This window comes from Cimex lectularius, unplaced genomic scaffold, assembly GCF_000648675.2.
Source record: "Cimex lectularius strain Harlan isolate CLEC.00 unplaced genomic scaffold, Clec_2.1 scaffold37, whole genome shotgun sequence".
Lineage (NCBI taxonomy): Eukaryota > Metazoa > Arthropoda > Insecta > Hemiptera > Cimicidae > Cimex > Cimex lectularius.
Window position 1 is genome coordinate 2,123,666 of NW_019392682.1, and position 23,220 is coordinate 2,146,885.

General features: G+C 36.1%; 1 protein-coding gene across 2 annotated transcripts in view; it reads right to left on the reverse strand.

Annotated features, from left to right (window-relative positions):
* LOC106665554 (potassium voltage-gated channel protein Shaw) overlaps positions 1-23,220 on the reverse strand; it is a 339,235-nt gene that overhangs the window by 55,611 nt on the left and 260,404 nt on the right. For both annotated transcript variants that reach the window (XM_024225679.1, XM_014392044.2), the window contains exon 6: positions 20,491-20,685. In XM_024225679.1, the coding sequence (XP_024081447.1) occupies positions 20,491-20,685 (195 nt within the window). The remainder of the gene's footprint in view (positions 1-20,490; positions 20,686-23,220) is intronic.

A 23,220-nucleotide genomic window follows, 5' to 3' on the forward strand; every position in this document is an offset into this window, starting at 1 on the left:
ACAAGGGAGTCCTGTACAAATTAAAGCGTGTCCTTCCAAATACTCTTCACCTAATCCTCCGCTCTTATCTAACAGAGCGGTTCTTTCGGGTCCGACAAGGATCAGATTACTCAGAATACTGCTCTCTGGCTGCGGGAGTACCGCAGGGCAGTGTGTTCGGACCAATCCTCTTCATCCTTTATACTGCAGATATTCCCACTAAACCTACCACCCTACTTGCATCCTTCGCCGATGATACAGCTGTACTATCCTCCAATTCCGATCCTGCGGTTGCTTCGGAAGATCTGCAGGAGCATATCTCATGTATAGCAGATTGGTGTAGACAATGGAAAATGATGATAAACGAAAGCAAGAGCGTCCATGTCACATTTACACTCCGAAGCAAACCTCCTCTCACGATATACTACAACATCGTTCCTATCCCCAAATCCGACTGCGTTCGCTACCTTGGGTTCCACCTAGACTCACGACTAACGTGGAATCAACATACACGACTGACACGACAAAACCTAAACAGACGGTATGGTCTACTGCACAGACTTATAGGACGACAGTCTAAACTATCGACAAAAAACAAGCTTACAATTTACAAAACACTACTACAACCGATTTGGACGTACGGAATAGAACTGTGGGGAACCGCTAAACCTTCCAACATCCAACGTCTCCAATCCTTTCAATCTAAAGTCCTCAGAGACGCTGTGAAACGTTTTCGAGAAACTGGGTCCTACCATAGAAGGCCCGGTTCTGGACGCCCTAGGGTAACAGAACGACAGGACTACCGTTTTTTGACTGAGAAATTTGCGAAACCGGCACCGTACTGTTGTTCAAGCGATTCATCACCTCCAGGAAGTTCGAGGTGTGCAAATTTCTGAATGCCCTGCTCGAAGAAAATTAAATCAGTATGGACGTTTCGCCCCGTTAGAGAACCAGTACTGACCAGAACACACGGAGTTGCACGGCTCGCATTTGCTCGAGAACACATCCATTTTTCTTTGTACAATTGATCTACTGTTTTACAGATGAGTGTAGATTTGCTCTACGCCTGTAATTTTTCCCAGAGCCAACTTTTTCAACGCAGCCCAGTGATGGTAAAGCGAGAATTTCGATGGATAGTTGCACAGAGTTGCTTTTTGTTCGTAGAAGGTCTTTGACAGCCACTGGCTATGTGAAATTTTGGAACATCATGCGCAGCCTATCCTCGATGAAATCGGCGACAATCCGTTTCTAATACACGATAATGACCGTCTACATGTCACTCGCATAGTACAAACCTTCAACAGCATAACATTAGGGTCTTGTCCAGTCCCTTTTCAGACTTGACCCCCATGGAACATTTATAGGATAACCTCAATCACGATCTTGAAAGGACTCTTCGTAAAGAATGTGCCAACCTCCAGCAAAGAGACATTTCCAGGAATGTAATTCAGGGAAGAAATGGAAATACGCGATATTGAAATGTTAATTAAAAATCTAATACTGAATTAAAACAAATTTTATCTGCCCGTTTTGTAAATTTTGTAATTTTTTATTTTCCTTGGCAATTTACATTTTTTATACTTTTTTTTGTCAAAGACTCAATTATTAAATTTAAAACTTTGGAATTTGAAACTTTGATTAATATATAAAATATATTATATTACAAATGGGCGGAATGTTTTGCCTTTCAGTGTATTTAAAATTATGAAGGGAAATTAAACAGATTAATGCATAATTTCATTGATTCTGAATTCTATTGTTTTTAAATAAATTAATCACGATTTATTTAATCGATGTTTTATAATGAAAATGTCTATTATCCAGTTACTTCGTAGATTTAGATATTCGAGGAAAAAGGATAACCAGGGTCTTTACTAGAGGCAGGGGGCGTTGCAGATTCTTATCGTGCTACGTCGAACGAGACATTATCGTTTTACTCGGATTGACGTTTTTCTCTTCTTTTTTTTACCTCCGGGCTGCAGCAAAAATGGCACCGAATACACGTGCGAAAAACCAGAGGGTTCGATTTAAGAAAATAACGCTTTTCCCCTGGCCACCGCACATTGAGACGTTTAGGGCATTTCAGGTAATCGCTATCGTTAAATTGATCCGCCTATGTTTTATTTGTACATGTTCCAACATTCTTTTCTGATAAGCACAACTCAATTAAATGAATAAAAGTTAGAATTCCGTGCCTACTGTCAAAACGGAACAGGATAGAAATGTAAGTATATACACATTAATTTTTTTATATTTGTTTTATGTATTTCTATTAATATTATAATTATTCTATATATATTTCTATAAATATTTATATATAACATTAATTTTTCATAACTCTAAAATAAATTCTTATGTTTAAGAATCAATTTTAGAGATAACTCATATATGATTTACAATGAATATTAAGGGTTAAAATGTATATATTGTGAATTTAGTTTATGGAATAAATTCATTCATATTTTCTGTAACTATGATTTTAGAAACGAAACTGTTAAATGGAAAAAAAATACTCTCACTTTATTGGAGTGGGATTAAAATTAATATTGGCTTTTTCAAGATTTTATATAGCCAATCAAATGGAACATATACCTGACTACCTTTTTTTTCTACCGAATTAATAGGATTTAATTAAACAAAGCATCAAAACATAGTTTAGAAGGTCCTTTGTTAACCGTAATATTAGTTTTTTTAATGGATTTTCGACAGATTAAACCGATTTAATTCGCTTAGATTATCTAGATTTATCACTGAAAATATGTGCAAAATATAAATCTCTTGGGTGCTTTGTGAAAGTTACACTAGGTCAAAAGTTTACGTCCGAAATTTCAGTCATTTGTCCCACTCGCGACGGTGATTTGTAAAGTACAGGAAAGAACTTGAATATTTAACACGCTCATATGTAATTAATTGTTTGTTCACGGGCTAGACTGTGACTAATAAGTGTTTTGTAAAAAATTCAAAAACTTTTTCCCAAAAATTCCAAGTAATGAACTTTATTTAGCCGTTCTATCAAAAAAGCTCGTTGGAGCTTTTTTCCATTCGGCATAAAACTTCTCGGCCCTCAATAGAAAATCCACCTTCTCGTCAAGTAGAAAAAAGAAACAATGAAGTACGGAATAAATTCATTCTTCAATTTTCTGTAATTATGATTTTAGAAACGAAATTGTTCTAAAAAAAACTTCTGTGCCGAATTCTTTTAGAGTCAGACATAGAATTCAATGTTTTTGACTGCACAGAATCTGTTTGAATTTCACTGTTTAAGTTGGTTGTTTAAACCGATGGGGAATTGTTTAATTATTTTTTTGCCCTGGTTAAGGAAGGATCCGCACAGGGAAAGATGATCAATTTTGTATACCAGGGATTTTCACTTTTTTTTTTATGCCCAGAACTGGCCAAATTTCACGGGTTTTATATAGGAAGTAGCTCGCTAACTACCCAGACATTTATAGAGATTCAACATGTCCAAAAATCTGGGAAAAAAGCCTCGGAAAAAAGAACAGATTAATTAAATAATTTAATTATTAATTTGGGACTGTATTGAGACCATTGATGAATTAGTGTGTACTAGTCATTTGTAAATTTTATATATCTTTATGTATTATTTTTGGTTTATTTGAGAATTAAGGTTTCCGTGAGCACATAACAGAATAAATGAAATTAATGTTCCAGCCATACTTTCATCTGGTGTATCTCAAGGTACAGTTCTTAGATATTTTTTTAGTTTATATCAAAAAATGTTTTTTATTTAGATATACAGGGTTGTATTTTTAATATTTCTAATTACTTTTTTTGTTTTATTTAGTAGATATAAATCAAATAACTTGGATAAAAGGGCTAGTTTAGGTTTTACCAAATTTAAATTATGAATTGACAGTAATTTTCTTTCTTTAAATTAAAAAATCTTTCTTAAATATTTCGAAGGGAATATCAATCAAGTAATTTTATATCATTTTTCTTGTGATCATGAAAAATTGTACTTCTTTTATTTATTCAAATTGCGTATTTTTTTCATTAGCATATACAGACTGTCCCTATTAAAATATTATTAAAAAAGGTTAACGTCTAACCACCCCCATTTTAAGTGATTAATTTTTCCACTGAAAGGTATCACAACTTTTCAGTTCACAATCCTTTGTTTTTAACTTATATTAATAACGTACATAGGTTTTGGTTAAAAATGAACATTATTTTTACGCAATCGATCAAAAAATGTACGTTTTCTTCTCGATAATTGTTTAAGAAAGATTTGACCTAGTCGTTTAAGGTTGAGTTATGTAAAAAAATGTAAAAATAGAATAAAAATCGTTATTCATTAGTTTTTCTTGATTACAAAATAAGGGAAATCAAGAAATCAACAAAAATCGAAAAACTAATTTTATATTTTTTGTTCTAACTTAATTAAAGAGACATTACTAAACAAGCTAAATAGTTATACATTATTATTTACTCTTTCCCCCCCACCGAGCGTTCGGTTTTTTAAAACTTTTGTTGTTAAAACTTTTTTAGTTTTTCTCAAGAATATTTTATATTGACTCAATTGTTAAGAAAAACCATAAATCTTAAATTTTAATAGGTGAGTCACCAAATCCTGAGGAAGGAGAAAATATATCTCCGAAAGCTGGCAAAAGTGGCTATTGTTTTATTCAGTTGACCAGAACGCTATCTTTTGGACGATTCGATACTCAACAATACTTTTTTACATTGGTTCCATGAAATCATCAGTGATTTCCCCCGCTATCTCCTACCATAAGCATATCCACTTTAAATTGGCCATGGTTGACTTTCTGATAGTTTTCGAACGGGTAAACTGCGGCAAAGTGTTCATCTCGCCCGTACACCGCCCCTTTAGAGTACGAGTGATTCGTCATTAAACATCACTGTTTGCCTATTGCGTCCTCTATGAGCAGTGGCCTACATAAACGAAAGCATAATGTCTCTCCTTCGATAACCTGTTTCCGATCGTCGAAGATATCAAAAGTAAGTTCAAGCTCGTACTTAAGAATGTACCTCTGCAAGAAAAAATGTCACTATAATTTCTTAACATTTGGTGCTTCAAGGTTCATTATCATGACATTCCTCTTAAAAAAATTCTTTCTAATTCAATGTTTGTTATTTATTTATTTTTTGTTGGGGGGGGGGAGCAAAACGCAAGATTAAACTAACGACTGGTTATAAAAAACTACGTTTATTTTTCTTATATTTAACATGTTTCGACTTTTTTTTTATCAAAGTAGGCAGTTAACCTAATTACCGTTTCTTGTAATATTTTTCCATCTTCTTTCATCTTTTGAAAACGGACATTATTGACAAGCTTTCTGCAAATTCAGCTTTCATTACTTCTATTCACTTTTCGTAATTGCCTCAACTTCTTGTCCAATCAGCAGGCCCGATTCTTTCTTTGGTGATTATGTTTTTGCTGATGTATCACCAAACTCAATACCGAAGAGAAATTAATATAAATTTATGTTTATACGGCCTATTTGTGAATGACTGCTGTGCGTAATTATTTTTGGTGTAAAAAACCTTTTTGTTTGAGTGTATTTTTTCACAGGCGACTAGAGGTAAATAGAACTCGCAGTGTTTTTGAACATGAGTGTATTTAATTTTAGAGTTGCGCAGCTCTCAATTTAAGGCTTTACTCGTAAAAAACAGAACTGATATTCCAGTTAAATATCCTGAATATAATTATTCAGAAATCGTGAGATGCGGTCTGGTGTGATGTAGGTTTCAGAAAAACATTTTTTGCTGAAATGCAGACAACACAAGGCCCTGAAGATGGTCTCAATAAAGATCGAAACGTTGGCACGATAAAGAAAATGTTTTTCTGAAACCTACATCACACCAGACCGCATTTCACGATTTCTGAATAATTATCGATTAACGGTCACTAGTCACCACACAATCCTGAATATAGTTTTCCCTCCCTTATTCCTTATATTTCTACTTTCTGCATAAAAAGAAGTTTGCTATAAGCGAAACATTTTTCAGGCAGGGTTGTTGATGATGAAGAATAATTACTCGACCTTCAAATAATCTAAACGTTTTGTTTATCTATATGAATAAAAAATAGCGTTATATATTTAAAAGAAAAGTTAGCGTGATTGTATGCGCGCATGGAAAGAAATTAGTCTTTTTCTTAGAACGAACAAAAAATAAATCTGTGCTACAAAACCGTACAGAATTTCATGTCAAGCTAATAGAATATAAAATAAATAATTTATTTATAATTATTGGAAAAAAAGGCATACGTAATTATACGCAAATAAACTTAACACAACATAACAAACAAACTCAATTGTTATTTAAAATTTATTAAAAAATATTGTAAAAAATTATTATATAATATAAAATAAAGATAAAATAAAACATTTCTAGGCTTTAAACGAAACAATAGTTTATAAGATATAAGATAAAAATAAAATCAAACTTTTATAAACCCATAAAAAACATAATACATCAACACTGATATTGTTTTTTATTTAATTTTTAATGAAATTTTCTTAAATTTATTTAATACACAATTCACTGATATGGTTTACTAAGTTTTTATGCGATTTTCTTAAATTTATTTAATGTACATAATTATTTACAGTTCAATTTGGAGGATCTGCATGATCACATATCGGCCCTGAACCTATTAGTGGGATTACAGAAACAAATCCATCATAGAATGGGTAAAAAAAAGTTAAAAGAACAAGAGAATAAAACATAGAGGTGGTATTTTACATTTATGCTAAACCAGCCCTTGCTAAAATTGGCAAACTCACTGCTACACTTAGGGCTAAACTCAGAGGAGTTTAGTACTAGTACTAGTACTAGTTATCGGCCACTAGAATTAATTATTGCCCAATTTCTACGTTATGCAGTGAGGAGGAAGAAACAACTATTGATATCCTATTTGAATGTGAAACAACCGTTCAATGGAGACTAATACGGGACTCAAAGAAAACCCTGAGAAAGCAACGACAGACAGCCTAGTTTTGCTTAAGCAAAGGATCGAGTCGATTGGACTGAACTAAAGAACTAGGAAAGTAGAATAAGCCAAAAGGCAGTAGTGCTTGTGGAACATAAACATCCTGCTATTCATGAGCATTATTGAATAGATTTCCTTTAAAAAAAACTGTTCAAAAAAGGTATTTTTTACTTTACTATTGAATTCAGTGCCCAAAACTTTTTAGAAAAATTAAAGACGATGATGTATCGACCTGCTGTTGAACAACTTGGAAAAAAGGATCTTCGGTGAGGTCACAAAAGAATGACAATTCTTTAAGTTTGCCGAGCTTTCGACGATACTGAGCTTCACCTAAATCTTATTGTAAATGCAGTTTCTTGTTTTTTGTTCTTAAGTTGTTTCCCCTGCCATCATCAACTCCTAATTATTTGTTGTATATTGAGACTGGCATAGAACTGTTGTTTGTTTATTCTTTAAGGTCACATTTTAAGTTTATTTTGAAATCGCTTTAAGCTCCTGATTCTCGCCTGGCAAAAATCACATCGTTATAGCATAGCGAAATGTTTCTTTTTAACATGTACCATTCAATACTTGCCATTGTTAAGCTTACGTTTATTTTAATATATTTAAAATGTTTATTATAACAGGCTGTGATAACATAAAATTATTAATATACTAGAAATTAAGATCTTGAGTTTTTTTAAATTGTATAAAAAAAGTTGTTATCAGTAGGTGATAGTGTTTCGGAACCTCTGACCTGATAACCTGATAAGCACATTTTCTAGTCAAACGTCTGTGATAAATATGTGCCTAAAAAGTTTGTTAATTTTAAATTAATTGTTATTGTTTTATAAATGCACATATATGAAAGCAGACTTGGGCATTATTAACTAAAAATTAGTTGAACTAAACTCTCAACTAAAAAATTAATAGTTGCCAAGTAGTTGCAACTAAATTTTTTCAACTAAAGTAGTTGACAGTTTTTAGTTCAACTAAATTAGTTTAGTTGAATAAGAAACTAAAACTAATTTAGTTGAGCAGATTTAGTTGAACTAAAAAGTACAAACTGTTAGTTTTAGTTTTAGCTTTCAACTAACAACTAAAACTTTTCTTGAGTTTTTAAACTAATTTAGTTCATCAATTAAGTTTTGAAATTAATTTAGTTGACCAATTTAGTTGAGTTTTTGTTGTATGTACGTGTGTGTGTGGCATTTTCCAAAACCAATGATTGCGTCTTCCGTCTTGTTCAAACTTTCGGTCTTTTGTTTAATTTGTGTTTGTCTCATTGATTTTTCCAAGCTGATTTTAGGTTGACATTGGTTGATGAAATCCCGAAAAGGGTAGTCGTAATGAAGTTAGAGTTTGTGAACAAAATTTTAAGGAAAAGAGTGTGATGTTCGCGCCTAATGTTTTCTTGAAAACATCACTACGCATACGTCTTACTGCATGCAATACACTTATATTACAATAGGTAATTATGTTGCATTCAAAATCAGTGATGACCAAAATATGAAGGGGAAGAAGACGTCCAACGTAATGTTGTTGTTGGGCCAAATGATTTTACGTCCTGGTTTCTTCAAGGACGTAAAAAGTTGTTTATTCTACAAAATCCTCTAAAGAATGTACTATTATTATTATAAGTTGTTCATTAAAAAAAAATTTAGTTGTTAGTTGAAACCTAAAACTAACAGTTTGTACTTTTTAGTTCAACTAAATCTGCTCAACTAAATTAGTTGAACTCATTTAGTTTGAAATTACGATTACAAACTATTAGTTTAGTTGGGGGTCGCGGTAGCCGGGTGGTTAAGGGGTCAGACTCTCGGCTAGTAGATCCCGCGGTCGTGGGTTCGATCCCCACCGTCGCTTCTGGACTTTTTCTGGCACCTAAGGGACCGGTGGCGATTGAGAGAAATTGACACGGCACTCATCAATGGAAGGAGGGGGATCAGATCTCAGCGACCCTGAATTTGGTCCCAACCCTCTTCAAAAATGAGTTTCTTCGATGGAAGAACACCGGCACACGGGGGCTCAAATTCACACCTGGGTAGCGGGCCCCCAAAAATATAGAGAGGGGGATAAAGTACAATAGGCTGTAGAGCTGCAGTGCTCGTGCTCAGGAGGAAAAAAGTGTAATGTCCCATGATTAGAGTAACGATGTTTTCTTATATTTCGACCTCAACAAAGTCTTATGATTTTTCCTTCTTGAAGGTGGTATAATAGGTCATCTCAAAAAAATCACAACCAGTTTTTATCCACACGTTTCGGATTTATTCTAATCCTTCCTCAGGTGAGTTAACGTCTGTACACAGAACAAATATTTTTTACATTTTTATATCAACATGGTTATCATTGTTTCTTCGCTACTTACAATGGTTAAAATAACCCCCTAACCATCCCTAACCATACTTACAATGGTTAAAAAAGTGGTCGTCAGTCATTAATATTTTATAACAGTTTATTTTAAAAAAGAGCCGGTATGGTACTTATTCAGACTACGAACAAACGTTTTAATATTTTTAACCTGACTAGACTCTTATCACAACCTCTCATATTCGACCTCTTTTCAACATCTTATCACAGACCAACGACTCAACATTAAAAAAAACCAGTCAACAGTTAAAATTGCATTTTTCTTAAAAATCTATTTTTAAACAACAAATTTTATTTATTTTATTAACTATATTTTAACAATTATTATCAGAACTATCACAGATTTTAAGTTTCCTCCAGAGTTTAAAATTGACTAGATTATTTTTATATATTGTTTAACAAATTAAAATAGCAATCATTTAAGATATGTCTTGACGGTAATTTACAAACAGTTTATCTTTTTTTATGTAAAGGGCCTCCAGAAACTTTCGTTTTTTACTGTTTCGTTCCTTTGTAACAATATTAACATCATCAAATAAAAATGTATGGCCTTCAATAACTGCATGTTGTGCCAAGGCAGTTTCATTGTTTTTACTAGTTTGGACTGTGTATTTATGTTGATAAATTCTATTCTTTAGGTATTGCTTGGTTTCCCCATAGTATACTTTCTTGCAGTCTTTGCATTCAACTTTGTATACCAGGCCTGATTGTAGTCCTTTCTCAATTTTATCTTTTAGCGGTGAGTAGTATTTTTTAACGGCCCGTCCAATAGATAAAATTGATGAGGTACTGAAAATACTTAACAGTTACCATGAAAGACTAAACATCCTCTGAAGAAGGCAATAAAACTTGTCGAAAGCTTGGGCGTTGATATTTGCATGTTTGAAGACCACAACCCGAATCCTAATCAGCATAGTTTAAAATCCCCAATAAAGACCGGAATTGTTCAAAATCGCTTAAAGTGATACAATTAAAAACGCCTCCGAATTCGGTTAGACAGAATAATCGAATTAAATCGCCCACTGCGTAAAACACACAACCGGGCAAATACGGGATCAAGCACGCGTTGATATTGACAAAACAAAGATTGGGTAGTCGATATAGGGCTATATTTTAACGGAACCACTTCTTCTCCCTCCGTCGCCTACAATAAATCAACCTGTCACTCTGTCCCAGACTCAGAATTACAACTCTGAGCCCTCTCATAAATTATATCCTTGATAATTTTTAGTTGTAAATCAAAATATCATGAGGCCAGTCGGGGAGTTGAATGATTTCCTTTCAATACACGGAGATTCAACGAGTATCGACCCCATTATGGAAATTAGGACAGGCGGGGGTTGTAAAAATATGTTTACTCGTACGAAATTGAATTCTGACAAGAGCATTTCTTTAAAAAGCAAACATACTACAAAAATATTATGTTCTACTTGAAGTCATCTTCAACGTAATAAAAAACATGTTTAAAACTTTTAATCTTACCTTTCAACATTTCATACTTTCTTAAATTTCAGCATACTCAACTTGTTTTTAATTTAATTCCCCTGTTTTACGAAAAAATCAAAAATGGTAAAAAAAGGTCAAAGAATACAATATCTCCCTTCTTTGAACATTCTTCAATATCCGATACTATTTCACACGTTCAATAAAGATAATGCCCACCCCTAGTCTAAACACATAACATAGGCATAAATTTTATTGCTTAAATTTTTTTATCTTAAAATGAACAGCACCGTAATAAACTATATACTTTTGCGTTGTGTAATCTCTCCTAAAAAGATTTCTTGACCAATGATAAACCTGGATCAAGAGACGACACCACGACAGGGCACTAAAGGTACAATATATAGCAAAGACTCTATGATAGATCATGCCAAAGAAATCCTAAGAAGAACTATGGCAATACCTTAATAATGCCAAACTCATGATCACTTATGCAAGCTAAGCATGACGGTCAAATACAGGACAAGAAAGGCATGCTAAATATTACAAGTTACATGCTAAAGTCCAAAGAATTGCATGCACTTGTGATGTTGAAAAAATCAGTGGAATGAAAATATCAAATACTGTGTACCTACATTTTTGACAATTAAACTATCTGACTGAAACAGTAAATGGTGTTTAATTATAACCTACTTTGAAATACATAGTAATAGCTCCATAGAGGGATATCGGGTAATCTTACGGCTAATCAGAATGAGTGCAATGTACGTAGATGTGAATGTATTTATTTGTGTGATTAATAGAAGTTAGTTTTAGACTAGATTATATTTTGCATACGCTGGGCTGAAATGACTTAGTTGAAAGCCCCATTTGGAGAATAACCATGCTTAGGTGTGTCACGTCTCAGGAGATCACAAAAGTAGGTCCTTTGGCGCCAGGTGCGCTAAGGACGTTGTGAAGGACAGACCTGCTGCGGAGGGGACCCCCAAATTAAGTGCAGGGTAATTAAAATAACCTAAAAAGGCATCCTTTGGATAAAACTTTTCTCACCCTTTATTTATATTTTTTTCTCTTAACAATATAGAAGTACCTTTTATTTTGATATTTTAACCTCCTTTTCCACCGTCTCACCAACCAAGGGACGAGGAGGTCGTGGCAGGTTGGAAGCGACGATATCCTGGGCATCTGGCTTAAGGTAGATACGAGTAGTATAAAACCTAGGATCATTTCGTTCTCGAGAACTCATCGTTAACTAGACAAGAGGATCTTTAGCGTCCGCACCTGGCCTATTCGGCCTTATCGGACGTTTTGATTCTCAAGATGAGAGCTGACGCACCTCCGCATTCGACGGAATCGAGTTACCGGCGCAGCATTGTTGTAGAGGCGCCCCAGCCTCTAAGGGCCGAGACAACCTCGCTCTCTGCTTGTTCTTTAATCGTGTTGTTGTTGCTTGCCACTCCGAAATACATCAGCCTGTTCTCCCGCGTACTCCCTAGATTGAGAAGGTCACTCTATTTCCCTGAGGATAGGGGCTTCCCTAGCGTAGAAACTTCCGGGAACGCCCCGGCACCCTAGATGAGCACCGCCTACTGTAGTCTCTTACCGAGCTCAGCCTACACCTGCCATGCGCAGTCGAGAGACGCCATAAGCTCAGCTTAGGTGGTCCGACCCTTCGCTTCCCCAAGGGTTCCACGCCGATCATACGCACAACAATGCAAAGCATACTCGAGTCAGAGACAACGATTCACTACCCGTTTCCGTTCGCGTACTCTGCATTCGAGGGACTATAGGATGATCATCGCGTACTCTACGCTTAGATGCTGTCGTCCGGTCGCAACGTCTCCCGTGAGGCCGGGGGTAATTACGCTGGCCATACGCAAGCTTCACGAAGGTCACAAATAGAAGACAGCCTCTGTCTGAGTTCCCGCCAGGGGCGTCACCACAAGCCACCACGAAACCTTTCCCAATGTAACTTTGGGCTGATTTTGAAACATTTAAGTTACCCCGTGATACAGACGACCATACACCCTACCCCGTCTATGCAGACAGGATCTAATGAACTGGCCCTCGTGTGACTCTGCTAAGGCACCCGCCGCCCATGCCGACCCTAGGCCGACACGAGTACAGCTTGTGCTTCAGAGAGGTTGCCACGCCCTCTGGGCTGCACCTTTATTTTGTGCCCGGATACTCCCCTTGCAACCATGGGTTGGGAGGGCTCACAGGATAGAATGAAGGAACTCGGTTTGAGAAAAAGGGCTGTGGATGAGAACACGAGGTGAGCCGTTTCGGGGTCTCGAGTCTCAAACCACACTATAACACCCGTCGTCGCCGTAGTTCAACTCATAGTGGGCCACGACTCCCAGGGTGGGTATAGAACCTAGGATCAGCGGATTGTCCAACCCTCAGGGTGAAAGTCCAAATAATAAAAATAAAACACAATGGAAAGTTAAAACAAAAGATCACCTATACGCGAAAGCTGGCGTTCCACAAGGATGTATCCTAGGCCCAATCCTCTGCACCATCTACACTGCTGACATACCCACTCATCCAAACATACAACTCACAACCTACTCGGATGACACGGCAACCTTGTCAACCCAGTCCATTCCTATACTAGCAACAGAAGCAATCCAATACCTGAACCTCATTACGAACTAGTGCAATCTGTGGCGGATCAGGTTAAACAAACAAAAAAGCCAACACGTTACGTTTACGTTCAAACGTCAATCCTGTCCACCAGTGCACATTTACAACAAAACAATACCACCATCGATCCAAGTCAGGCTACCTTGGGCTTTACTTAGATAGTAGACATAAATGGAACCCACATACAAGATTAAAACGGCAAGAACTTAACAAAAGCTATGGACTACTCAGACAACTTCTTGGACCAAAATCAACACTGCTACAATTAACTGCTTACAAAACACTCATCAGATCTATTTGGACCTACAGAGTCGATCTGTGAGGCTAGGCCAAATCATCCAACATCCAACAAATTCAATATTTTCTCTCTAAAGTTCTCCGGCGTATCTTCTACCTTCTACGACACCAATCAAACGTTAAGGATCCTAAAATCCGTTTCGTGAAAGATCTTATCCGAACACGCTTCTTTAATTTCCACCCTAAACTATCCCTCCACCCTAACCAACCAGCCCTAACTCATTCCTCAATGTCTCACCCTTACAATCCTCCGCGCCGTTTAAAACGACGATGACCTCTACCCCATCCAGTTAAATAAAAGAGAGTTCCAGCACGGATTGGTTTCTCTCGTCACTGCCTCCTGGTCTGACAGGTCATTTTATAGTTTATAACTAAACTTTTTGATCAATGTATATTTTATACAGATAGCAATAAACAAAATAAAATAAATATTAAAAAAACAAAAGAAGAAAATCCTAGTACTCTTCAGTCGTATAAAAAGGCCCAAAGATGAAAAGTAGTACGGCAATGAGCATAAAAGTGTTTAACTATGAGCATTACATGCCCTCGGCTCCACTGCAATCTTTCAAGCTAAATAGTCCCACATTTTAAAGAAACATATGCACATAAAATAAATAATGAGCATCTCAAGGGCGTAATAATAATACTAACAAATAGCCAGGAGGCTCTGCCCCAGCTTTCTAAGCCTACAAACTGGAACTGTCTAAATATTATAAAGCACTGAGCTCGACAAATAACGCTAAAGTGCGTCCCAGGTCATGAGGAAATTTGAGAGTACCACGCAGCAGACATCCTAGATAAAAAGTTATACTTCGAACAACACATAGAGTGAGATCCTTTTTTTGGCATAGTAACAGCCATTAAACTGTACAACATATGCCAGGCATAAAGAAAGTAAAAATACCAGTCTTAAAAACAACACATTATAAAAGATGAAGACTTTGGTAAAAGAAGAACGAACAGAAAGTGACTAAACATTCTGTCATGAATAGAGAAGATAGGAACAACAGAACACATTATTTATAAATGCCCGAGGAAAGCAAAGAAAAGGCAAAGGTAACTAGAAATACATTTCTAAACAGTTAAATATATTTCAGACGAATGTTCAAGTGCATAAGGTCGAAACACCATTTGTTTTTTTATGTTACATTTATTTTTAATTCACTAGTTTCGTGGCCCGCTTGACTAATTAATATCTTACAATTAATTAAGGTTTTTAGTTGAGATAAAAAAGTCAATGGCACGAGCGGGATTCGAAGGGGGGGGGCAAAAAAGAGGGAAAATTCAAAATGTGGGGTAGAGAAGAGAAGTTAGTGTCCGAGTGGATCGAAGTCACGAAAGCTCAAGTGATAGGGCAGCGGCGTATCTAGCCGAAGATCGTGGGTTCGAATCCCGCTCATGCCATTGACTTTTTCATCTCACCTAAAAACCTTTAGTTTTAATGTTTACTTCTGACACTTTGAAAAAGAGTAAATATACCAATTAATTTTAGTATTGTAAATTATGTTTACAAATTGTTATTTAATGCAAAAGAAATATAAAAAATTAAATTTATTGTTGGAATATTTTTTTTGTTTTCAGCTTCCTATGATTGATTTACACGCATCTTTTATGATACTGTTTTTTACTGATGACTACATCCAAATCCCGAAATAGTAGGTAATCAAACTGAAATATCAGTTTTTACGTAAATCACTTTTCCCCAGTTTCATCCCTGTTCCACTACACCGTACTAAAAGGGTGGATATTTTCATTTTTTTCTCATTTCTTTTGAGCTTGCCCATCAATGAAAGAACTCAAGTCTCAATCAAATAAATGGCCGTAGCGGGGGAAAATGTATTCTATCGGGCTTATAATAATCAACCTTAAGAAACTTGGCCCAGAGATTTCTTCTTTTTTGTTCTCTCTCTCTCGGGTAAGAGGAAAAACTCGAGAGCAATGATTTTTAATGAATAAATTTACATCTAACATCGAGAAACTTAAGGAGCCGCTTGTTTCAAGAGACAAGAGCTTATAACAAAACGAGGTGAATATTCATAAAATCTTCTTTCCTTTTTTGTAATAGAATTTAAAGAAATCAGCCATAAATTTAACTCATTGCGTCAATTAGAAAAAAATATAATCATTAATTGATTAACATCTATTTTTTTAAGGCTAAAGCAAAATACACCCTGTGGAAAAATTGATGCATCAAATCATAGCATTTAAAATATATAAAAAATAAAAAAATATAATCAAGCTTTCCTACATAGAAACAAATTAGTTCGCAACACAACTATTTAATAATAAATAAAATTTGTTGCAAGCATATAACAGTTTTTCAGCATATTTGGTTGCCAAACGAAAATACGAACATTAGTACAATAAGCACTTCAAGCAGCGTGAGATTTCTAAATAAATGAGTTTCAGACATATACCTGCTATCCTATATTTATTATTTTGATTAGATTATTTGAAAAACCTTGATTTTAGAGCGTACCAAAATAAAAAATGTTTCTCAGTCTCATGCCAAGATGTCAGACTCAAGGTGTCGCACGTGTTGGAGGGGTGTATAGGGACCGAAATTGAATACCGCCGGATTATACGAGAGTGCTCAAACATGGCAGCGGGTTTTAGGAAAAACGTTTTAGGTTTTAATTGGGATAATGAGTTGTATAGCTTTCTTCAGTCAAATTGGTACTTTTTTCTACCAATTTAATACTTTTCTCAAGCAATTTCATATTTTTCCCAACCAAATTACTACCTTTTTCAAGCAAGTTAATACTTATTTAAAAGGTATTCGAAAAAAATGTGGAGCATAGCGTCAATCATGACGTGTTGCCGTATGAAACACATTAGCTGGTTTCGTTTGAGCTTGTCTCACTTATTTGATTGAGTTCGCCATCCTTCCTTATCATTCCCAGACGGATTTCTAGGAAATTATCCTTCCCCTGTTCTTGATTTCTTTACCCCTAAAATATTCAGTTGTTTGTCACGTCTTATTGTATGCATTTCGTGAGTTTTATATGTATAGAATGAGTGACGGAAGTGACTGGAGTGATATAAGTGGTCATAATGATGAATCATCACCTAGTGCTGCAGGCGGTTCATCTTCGTCCGGTGTCCAACGTTCAAGACCGAGCAGGGGTACGTACGCAGTTACATCAAGGCATCAAAAAGAACTTTTTATAAAATTAGTTGAAGAGGGTCATTCAGTCAAAGATGCAGCTCAAAAATCAAATTTAAAAACTCGAACTGGCTACCGTTAGTAATTAAAAAAAGAGGTGGACCCCGGCTGCCCAAGTTGACCCCTGACGTTCTAGCCGCTGTTGAGAAAATCATTGAAGGAAACGCGGGCTTATCATTACAAGATATTACAGAACAGCTTGCGTTACGCAACATAAATTTGTCTATTTCTTCAATACACCCGAGGGCTAACGTCATTAAAAATAACTTTGAAGCATGCGTCCATTGAAATAGATCGCATGAATTCTTGATTCGCATGAGTCAACGGTACAACAACGAAGGCAGTTTGCAATGGATTTTGAAATATGGGTCCCCCAAAATCGCGCAAAATTAATTTTTATAGATGAATCGGGATTTAATCTACATTTGCGGCGGACACGTACACGTTCAAGGGTTAACACGAGAGCTGTTGTCACTGTACCAACAGTTCGTGGACGCAACGCGACTCTCGTTCTTGCTATAAATAATCAGCAGGTAGTAAATTATTCTGTAATTAGTAGTGCGAACTGTAACAGTAATTTATTTTGCGATTTCCTACATGATCTTTGCGAGAGACTTAATGCAATGGAGCTGAACAACTCTATTCTGATGGATAATGCAGCCGCACAGAACGCAAGATGTACGCAATGTTGTAGAATCGTTTTCTCACACCATCTTGCCTCCATATTCCCCAATGTTAAACCCAGCTGAAGCTTTTTCTAAAATAAAGGCATCAGCCAGGAGGTTTTCGGTGGGACAGCTGCAGAACACGACATTGCAGAAGTAATTAGTTGCAGTGTCAACACCATCAATTCTACAGATTGCTCCAATTTTGGCATCGATGTGATACTGAAATCCAGCGGTTGCTGGATGTCCCCTGCATCGATTTTGAAATAAATGGTTCATTTTGTTAATTTTCTTATTTTCAATAATAAATTTCGTTTCTTGACAATATGATTGTGTTCAATATCCCCCTTTACCCCACCACATTTTAAAAGTATTAAATTGCTCGGGAAAAGTATTAATTTGCTTGGGAAAAGTATTAATTTGCTTGGGAAAAGTATTAATTTGCTTGGGAAAAGTATTAATTTGCTCGGAAAAGTATTAATTTGCTTGGGAAGGGTACTAAGTTGGTTGGGAAAAGTATTAAATCGCTTGGGAAAAGTACTAATTTAGTTGGAAAAAGTATTAAATTGGTACAAAAAAGTAACAATTTAACTGAAAAAATAGTGGGGTATTTATTTCATAGGTTAAAGTTTAGATTTAGTTTATGTTAGAATAGGAGTATGCTGGGCGGCGGTGCAGCGTATTATTTCAAGGCTCCACCGGTGCTCCGCTAAGCCGGGTCGGGGCGGAATATCGAGTACCCTCCCTAGTACCCTAGACAGAGGATATGCATGTGTGATTGGATTTGTATATTGGAGTATATATGTATTTATTGTGTGAGTGAGAATGACTAGTCTGAGAGAACATAAGTGCGCCGAAATGACCAAAGAAGACGATGGTGCCCGTCTAGAGCCCAACCTCGGAGTCGCTCGGGCACCAAGGTGGGTGACTCCCCCAGATCTATCAGGGAGAGGCCAGAGGCCTCCTAGGAGTTCTCGAAATTCTATTTTCTCTACAATGACTAACTTTTTTAAACTATTACTATTTACTACCCTTGACATTTCCACAATGGCAGATGAGTCAGAATGTATCGGGCGTCAGAATGGTTAGTAAAAACTGATGGAGCAATGTAAATGAATAGCATCGTTGTTTCATATGTAGAGGAAACCATAACCTTTTATATTAAAATCTATTCAAGCAACCAATAGATATTTAATATTAAATACCTAGAAAAGTTATTTCAATGGGAAATAAGCTCATCTCTGGGTTTGGGTTTACGGTGAGTTTAATGGAAATTTGGTTGTATGAATCAATTTGAGTTATATATTATTAATCACGAGAGACTAGGAATTTACACCCAAAGTCCACGTTGAACGTAATTTATTGCAGCTTAAAAACGCATTTTATGGTAAAAGCGTTATAATGAACGAACTAAAATTAACTTCTCTGTCCAACGATTAGCACAGACTGAGTTCACTCCATCCACGGTTTTAACCTCATCACTTCAAACATCCTACAATTTAAAAAAAAAAAGCCGTTTACAATCAGTCTTAAGAACCACCTACTTTTCGATCTAATTAAAATTATTTATTTAAAAAAAAAACGTAAAAATAACGTCAGTATTATGCGCAAATCGTGAGATGCGGTTTGGTGTGATGTAGGTTTCAGAAAAACATTTTCTTTATCGTGCCAACGTTTCGATCTTTATTGAGATCATCTTCATGCCTGGGATTTACATACATTGTTTAAATTTATCAAAAACATGTAGAATGTGGAAAAAAGTGAATTTATACAGTGCAAATAAATATTTGCGCATCCTACATGTTTTTGATAAATTTAAACCTTTGTAAATCCCAGGCCTTGAAGTTGATCTCAATAAAGATCGAAACGTTGGCACGATAAAGAAAATGTTTTTCTGAAACCTACATCACACCAGACGGCATCTCACGATTTCTGAATAATCATCGAAAAACGGTCACTAATCACCACATACCAATGTAGAAAGTGTGGGGCCGGTACGGAGACGAACTCCCATGTCATTTCCTCGTGTCCTGAGAATCACTCAAAGATAGTGAGAAGGCACGATGAGTTCCTCCAGGTCCTCGTGCCCGGTCTCCGTGAAACAGGCTACCAGGTTGCTTCGAAGCTCTCCATCGGACACCTGATGGGACGATGGGACGAGACGTCCTCGCGACCGAGGAGGATAGGGTTAGACCTCGCCGTCGCGTATGAGATCGCGGCCGCGTTGGAAGCGGTAGCGGACCTCAAGGCGCGAAAGTACGGGGTCTTGAGGGAAGCCCTCACGGAGCTGAACCGGAAGAGATATTTTTTGGCGACCGGTGTAGTAGTGGGTGCGAGAGGATGCATCCCTTAGCAAACCAAGAAGACGCTCAAGGACCAATGAAAAATCTGCCGAGGTTGCTCCTCACCCTCTCCCTTACTGCCTTGAGATCCTCCTGCGGTCATATTGATCGGATTTTGGAGACCCCGCTGTCGAGCAACACCCACCGGAAGCTCCGGACCTGCATAGTCTACGGAACACTCGATTGGACCTGAGGTGCTGGTAAATTTGGGAAGTATATCCTCACACTACAGGATAGAACAACTGGCAGAGGGCGGAAAGACGTTAATTTTTATTTAATCAGGAAAAAATAGTAATTTGGTGACATTTCCGACCATCCATCACGGAATTTTACTTAGAAAAATCTTGTAATTATCTTTTGTCATGCAAAATTTTTACCCCATTTTGTACTTAGCTAATTAAACAAGGCTAACATGCCTTTATGATTGTGTTGACAAGTTAATGGTTTGTAAAACATCGCTTAGACGCGGTTTAATGAACATGAATCTTAACTATCCAAGACCTAATTGCTGGCCTATACGCCAAAAAAAAAAAAAAAAAAAAAAAAAAAATTGTAGCAATATAAAATAAAATAAAAAACGCTTGCTCTCTGCCGTACATTTCACTAATTGTAATTAATTATAGGTACCTTCGCTGTATTGGACGAGTAAGGCTCGTCGAAGAGGGACCAGAGCTGAGGTTTGAGTCGCTGCCACCAGGACACAGTGCCATTGAAGTAGTCTTCCTCGAAGCCGAACTTCCTTGCCATCTCTTCGTCACTCGGCTTTTCCGAATCCAGATCCAACCTGTCCAGGACTGCCAGGGTCTCCTGCGTGTCTCGATGCTGAAAACGTAAAAGTACAATTACAACAGTGTAACATTGAACCAAAAAATCAAGGCTTATATCGAGACCTATTATTTTCCCAAATATGCAGCTTTTATTACTTTTGTGCTTTTAATTTTTTTCATGATTTACTAACTAATTTTACTAACTTTATATATTTATATGATAGTTAGGTATACATCATATAGGTACATCATTGCTATCTGCCAAACAACTCAATTTGATTGATCATTTTAGGTCTTTCGACGAACTTTTGAAACTGATGCAAAACCTGAATAATAAATTATAACCCAATGAAAGACAAAGGTAGGAAAAAGCTAAATGCCTTTTCCAGGGAGCCTTTGACAAATTGTTTTTTGAGCTGGTCGGTTATCGCAGTTCGAGTTGAGCCGGGAAATTTCCCGTTTTAGTTTTCCTTTATGAGTGAAAAACCCCATTCATTCTTAAAACAAACTTCAGAGCTATTAGGAGACCGGCTGGGAAATGGGTGTGGACAATATTTATTCGGAAAACAATGTTATTTTCACCATCCCACGGTCAAAAAGGAAAGTTTTTTTTCACTCTGGAAACGTTACAACGGGTCTGCTTTTTAAAGCAGGATCAATTAAGTTTTTTTCTCGACAAAATGAAATGGAAGTACAGATTGTTACAGAAAGACAAATTTTGATAGTAAACGACTATAAAGTGTGGGATTTAAACAACGACATGAAAAACAACTACTACTCGTCCCTCTTTATGTTGCAACTTTCTATACTTTTGTAACCATCGCGGTTATAAAAAGCCTTAAAGGTATATAGTATGTTGTTTTTATATTATTATTTTTTTAATATTATTGTTATTTAGAAGCGTGGAGGCAAATGATTGCTTAACCCCACCCCGAGGAATATCAATATAGTATTTCAGGACTTCAACTTATTTTTCATAAAAAGGTACAGTCTGACAGATCGAGAAGTTCAAAACGCATCAGGTTGAAAACAACGCGTGAATCACCAGGAAAAGAAATTTGGTTATTTGTAATAAGATTAGAAATAAACTTGTCGGCAATTATGTCAAATTTTTAAATAATATTCCTGCAAATTTTCACAAGCCTTTTGAATACAGATAAAAAATGAAATTGTCAATTTTACAGTTGGTGGAGCATTTAAAATTGTTGAACTTTTGATTGAATGTGTTTAATCGATTAGCCTTCTTGGATCAGATTTTCTTCCGCTCTGATCATGGCAAAATTATTTCAACAAAAATAACCTTTAATCTAGTAGAACAACTTAACAAAAAACGAAATTCCTTTCATAGTCATAGAAACATAAGAAAATTATGAAGTAATTGAACTGATATTTCAAGCAATATCTTTCGCCACAGATATAAATTCACTATTTTTTCGTGGTCCGCTTGACCAATTAATAACATTAAATTAATTAAGGTTTTAAGTTGAGATAAAAAAGTCAGTGTCACGAGCGGGATTCGAACCGTCGACCTTCGGCTTGATACCCGCTACTCTACCACTTGAGCTATCGTGACTTCGATCCCTTCGGGCACTAACTTCCCATCTCAACAACGTGACACTGACTTTTTTATCTCAACTTAAAACCTGAATTAATTGACAGATATAAATTTTACCTGATATTGAGAGATGACAGCGAACACCAGGAAAATATCAAGAATTCGATAAAACCGAAATTATGATAGTCTTGGGCATGTTATCTAATAACTGGATTTAATACGTATGCTCTTAGCCCTAAACTGCTCTGGCGCGAGTATGAGACAAGCTAAGAGATTCGTAAATCTCTCGACAAGGAAGTCAAAGGAATGACTCTCTCAGCAGGCAATATTTGAAAAAATTATGGGCAATTGACCCTCTTAACTACCACCTAAGAAAGACTGCGCAGAGCAGACACGTAAACATAACTGTAATAATGTAATTACCTAATTTTCACACCAAACTTTTGTGAACAAAAGCCCACTTCCACGATATTACTGCTACAATAGATCTATGTGCATCGTAGTAGAGATAAGGTCTGAATCCTTGACCCTCTCCCACCCCAAAAAATATTAAATTGGTTTAACCACAGTCCAGCCTGAGACAAGACAAAAAATAAAGCAAAAAGAAAGTCATGAAAAATTGAAGTTACATCTTTTAACAACTTGTTATAATCAACCTGAAATTTTTGACGTAATGTAATTTGATGACACATAGATATATTTACAACTATTGACATATTTAGTAAAAAGCAATATTATTCTCTCACCTCACTTCATTAAATAAATATTCAGAAATCGTGAGATGCGGTCTGATGTGATGTAGGTTTCAGAAAAACATTTTCTTTTGAGATCATCTTTAGGGCTCAATAAAGATCGAAACGTTGGCACGATAAAGAAAATGTTTTTCTGAAACCTACATCACACCAGACCGTATCTCAAGATTTCTGAATAATTATCGATTAACGGTCACTAATCACCACACATTAAATAAAGTTCACTCCCTGATTCTCAGAAAGGAGGAGGACCATTTCCTCTTAAGACACCTGAAGATTATGG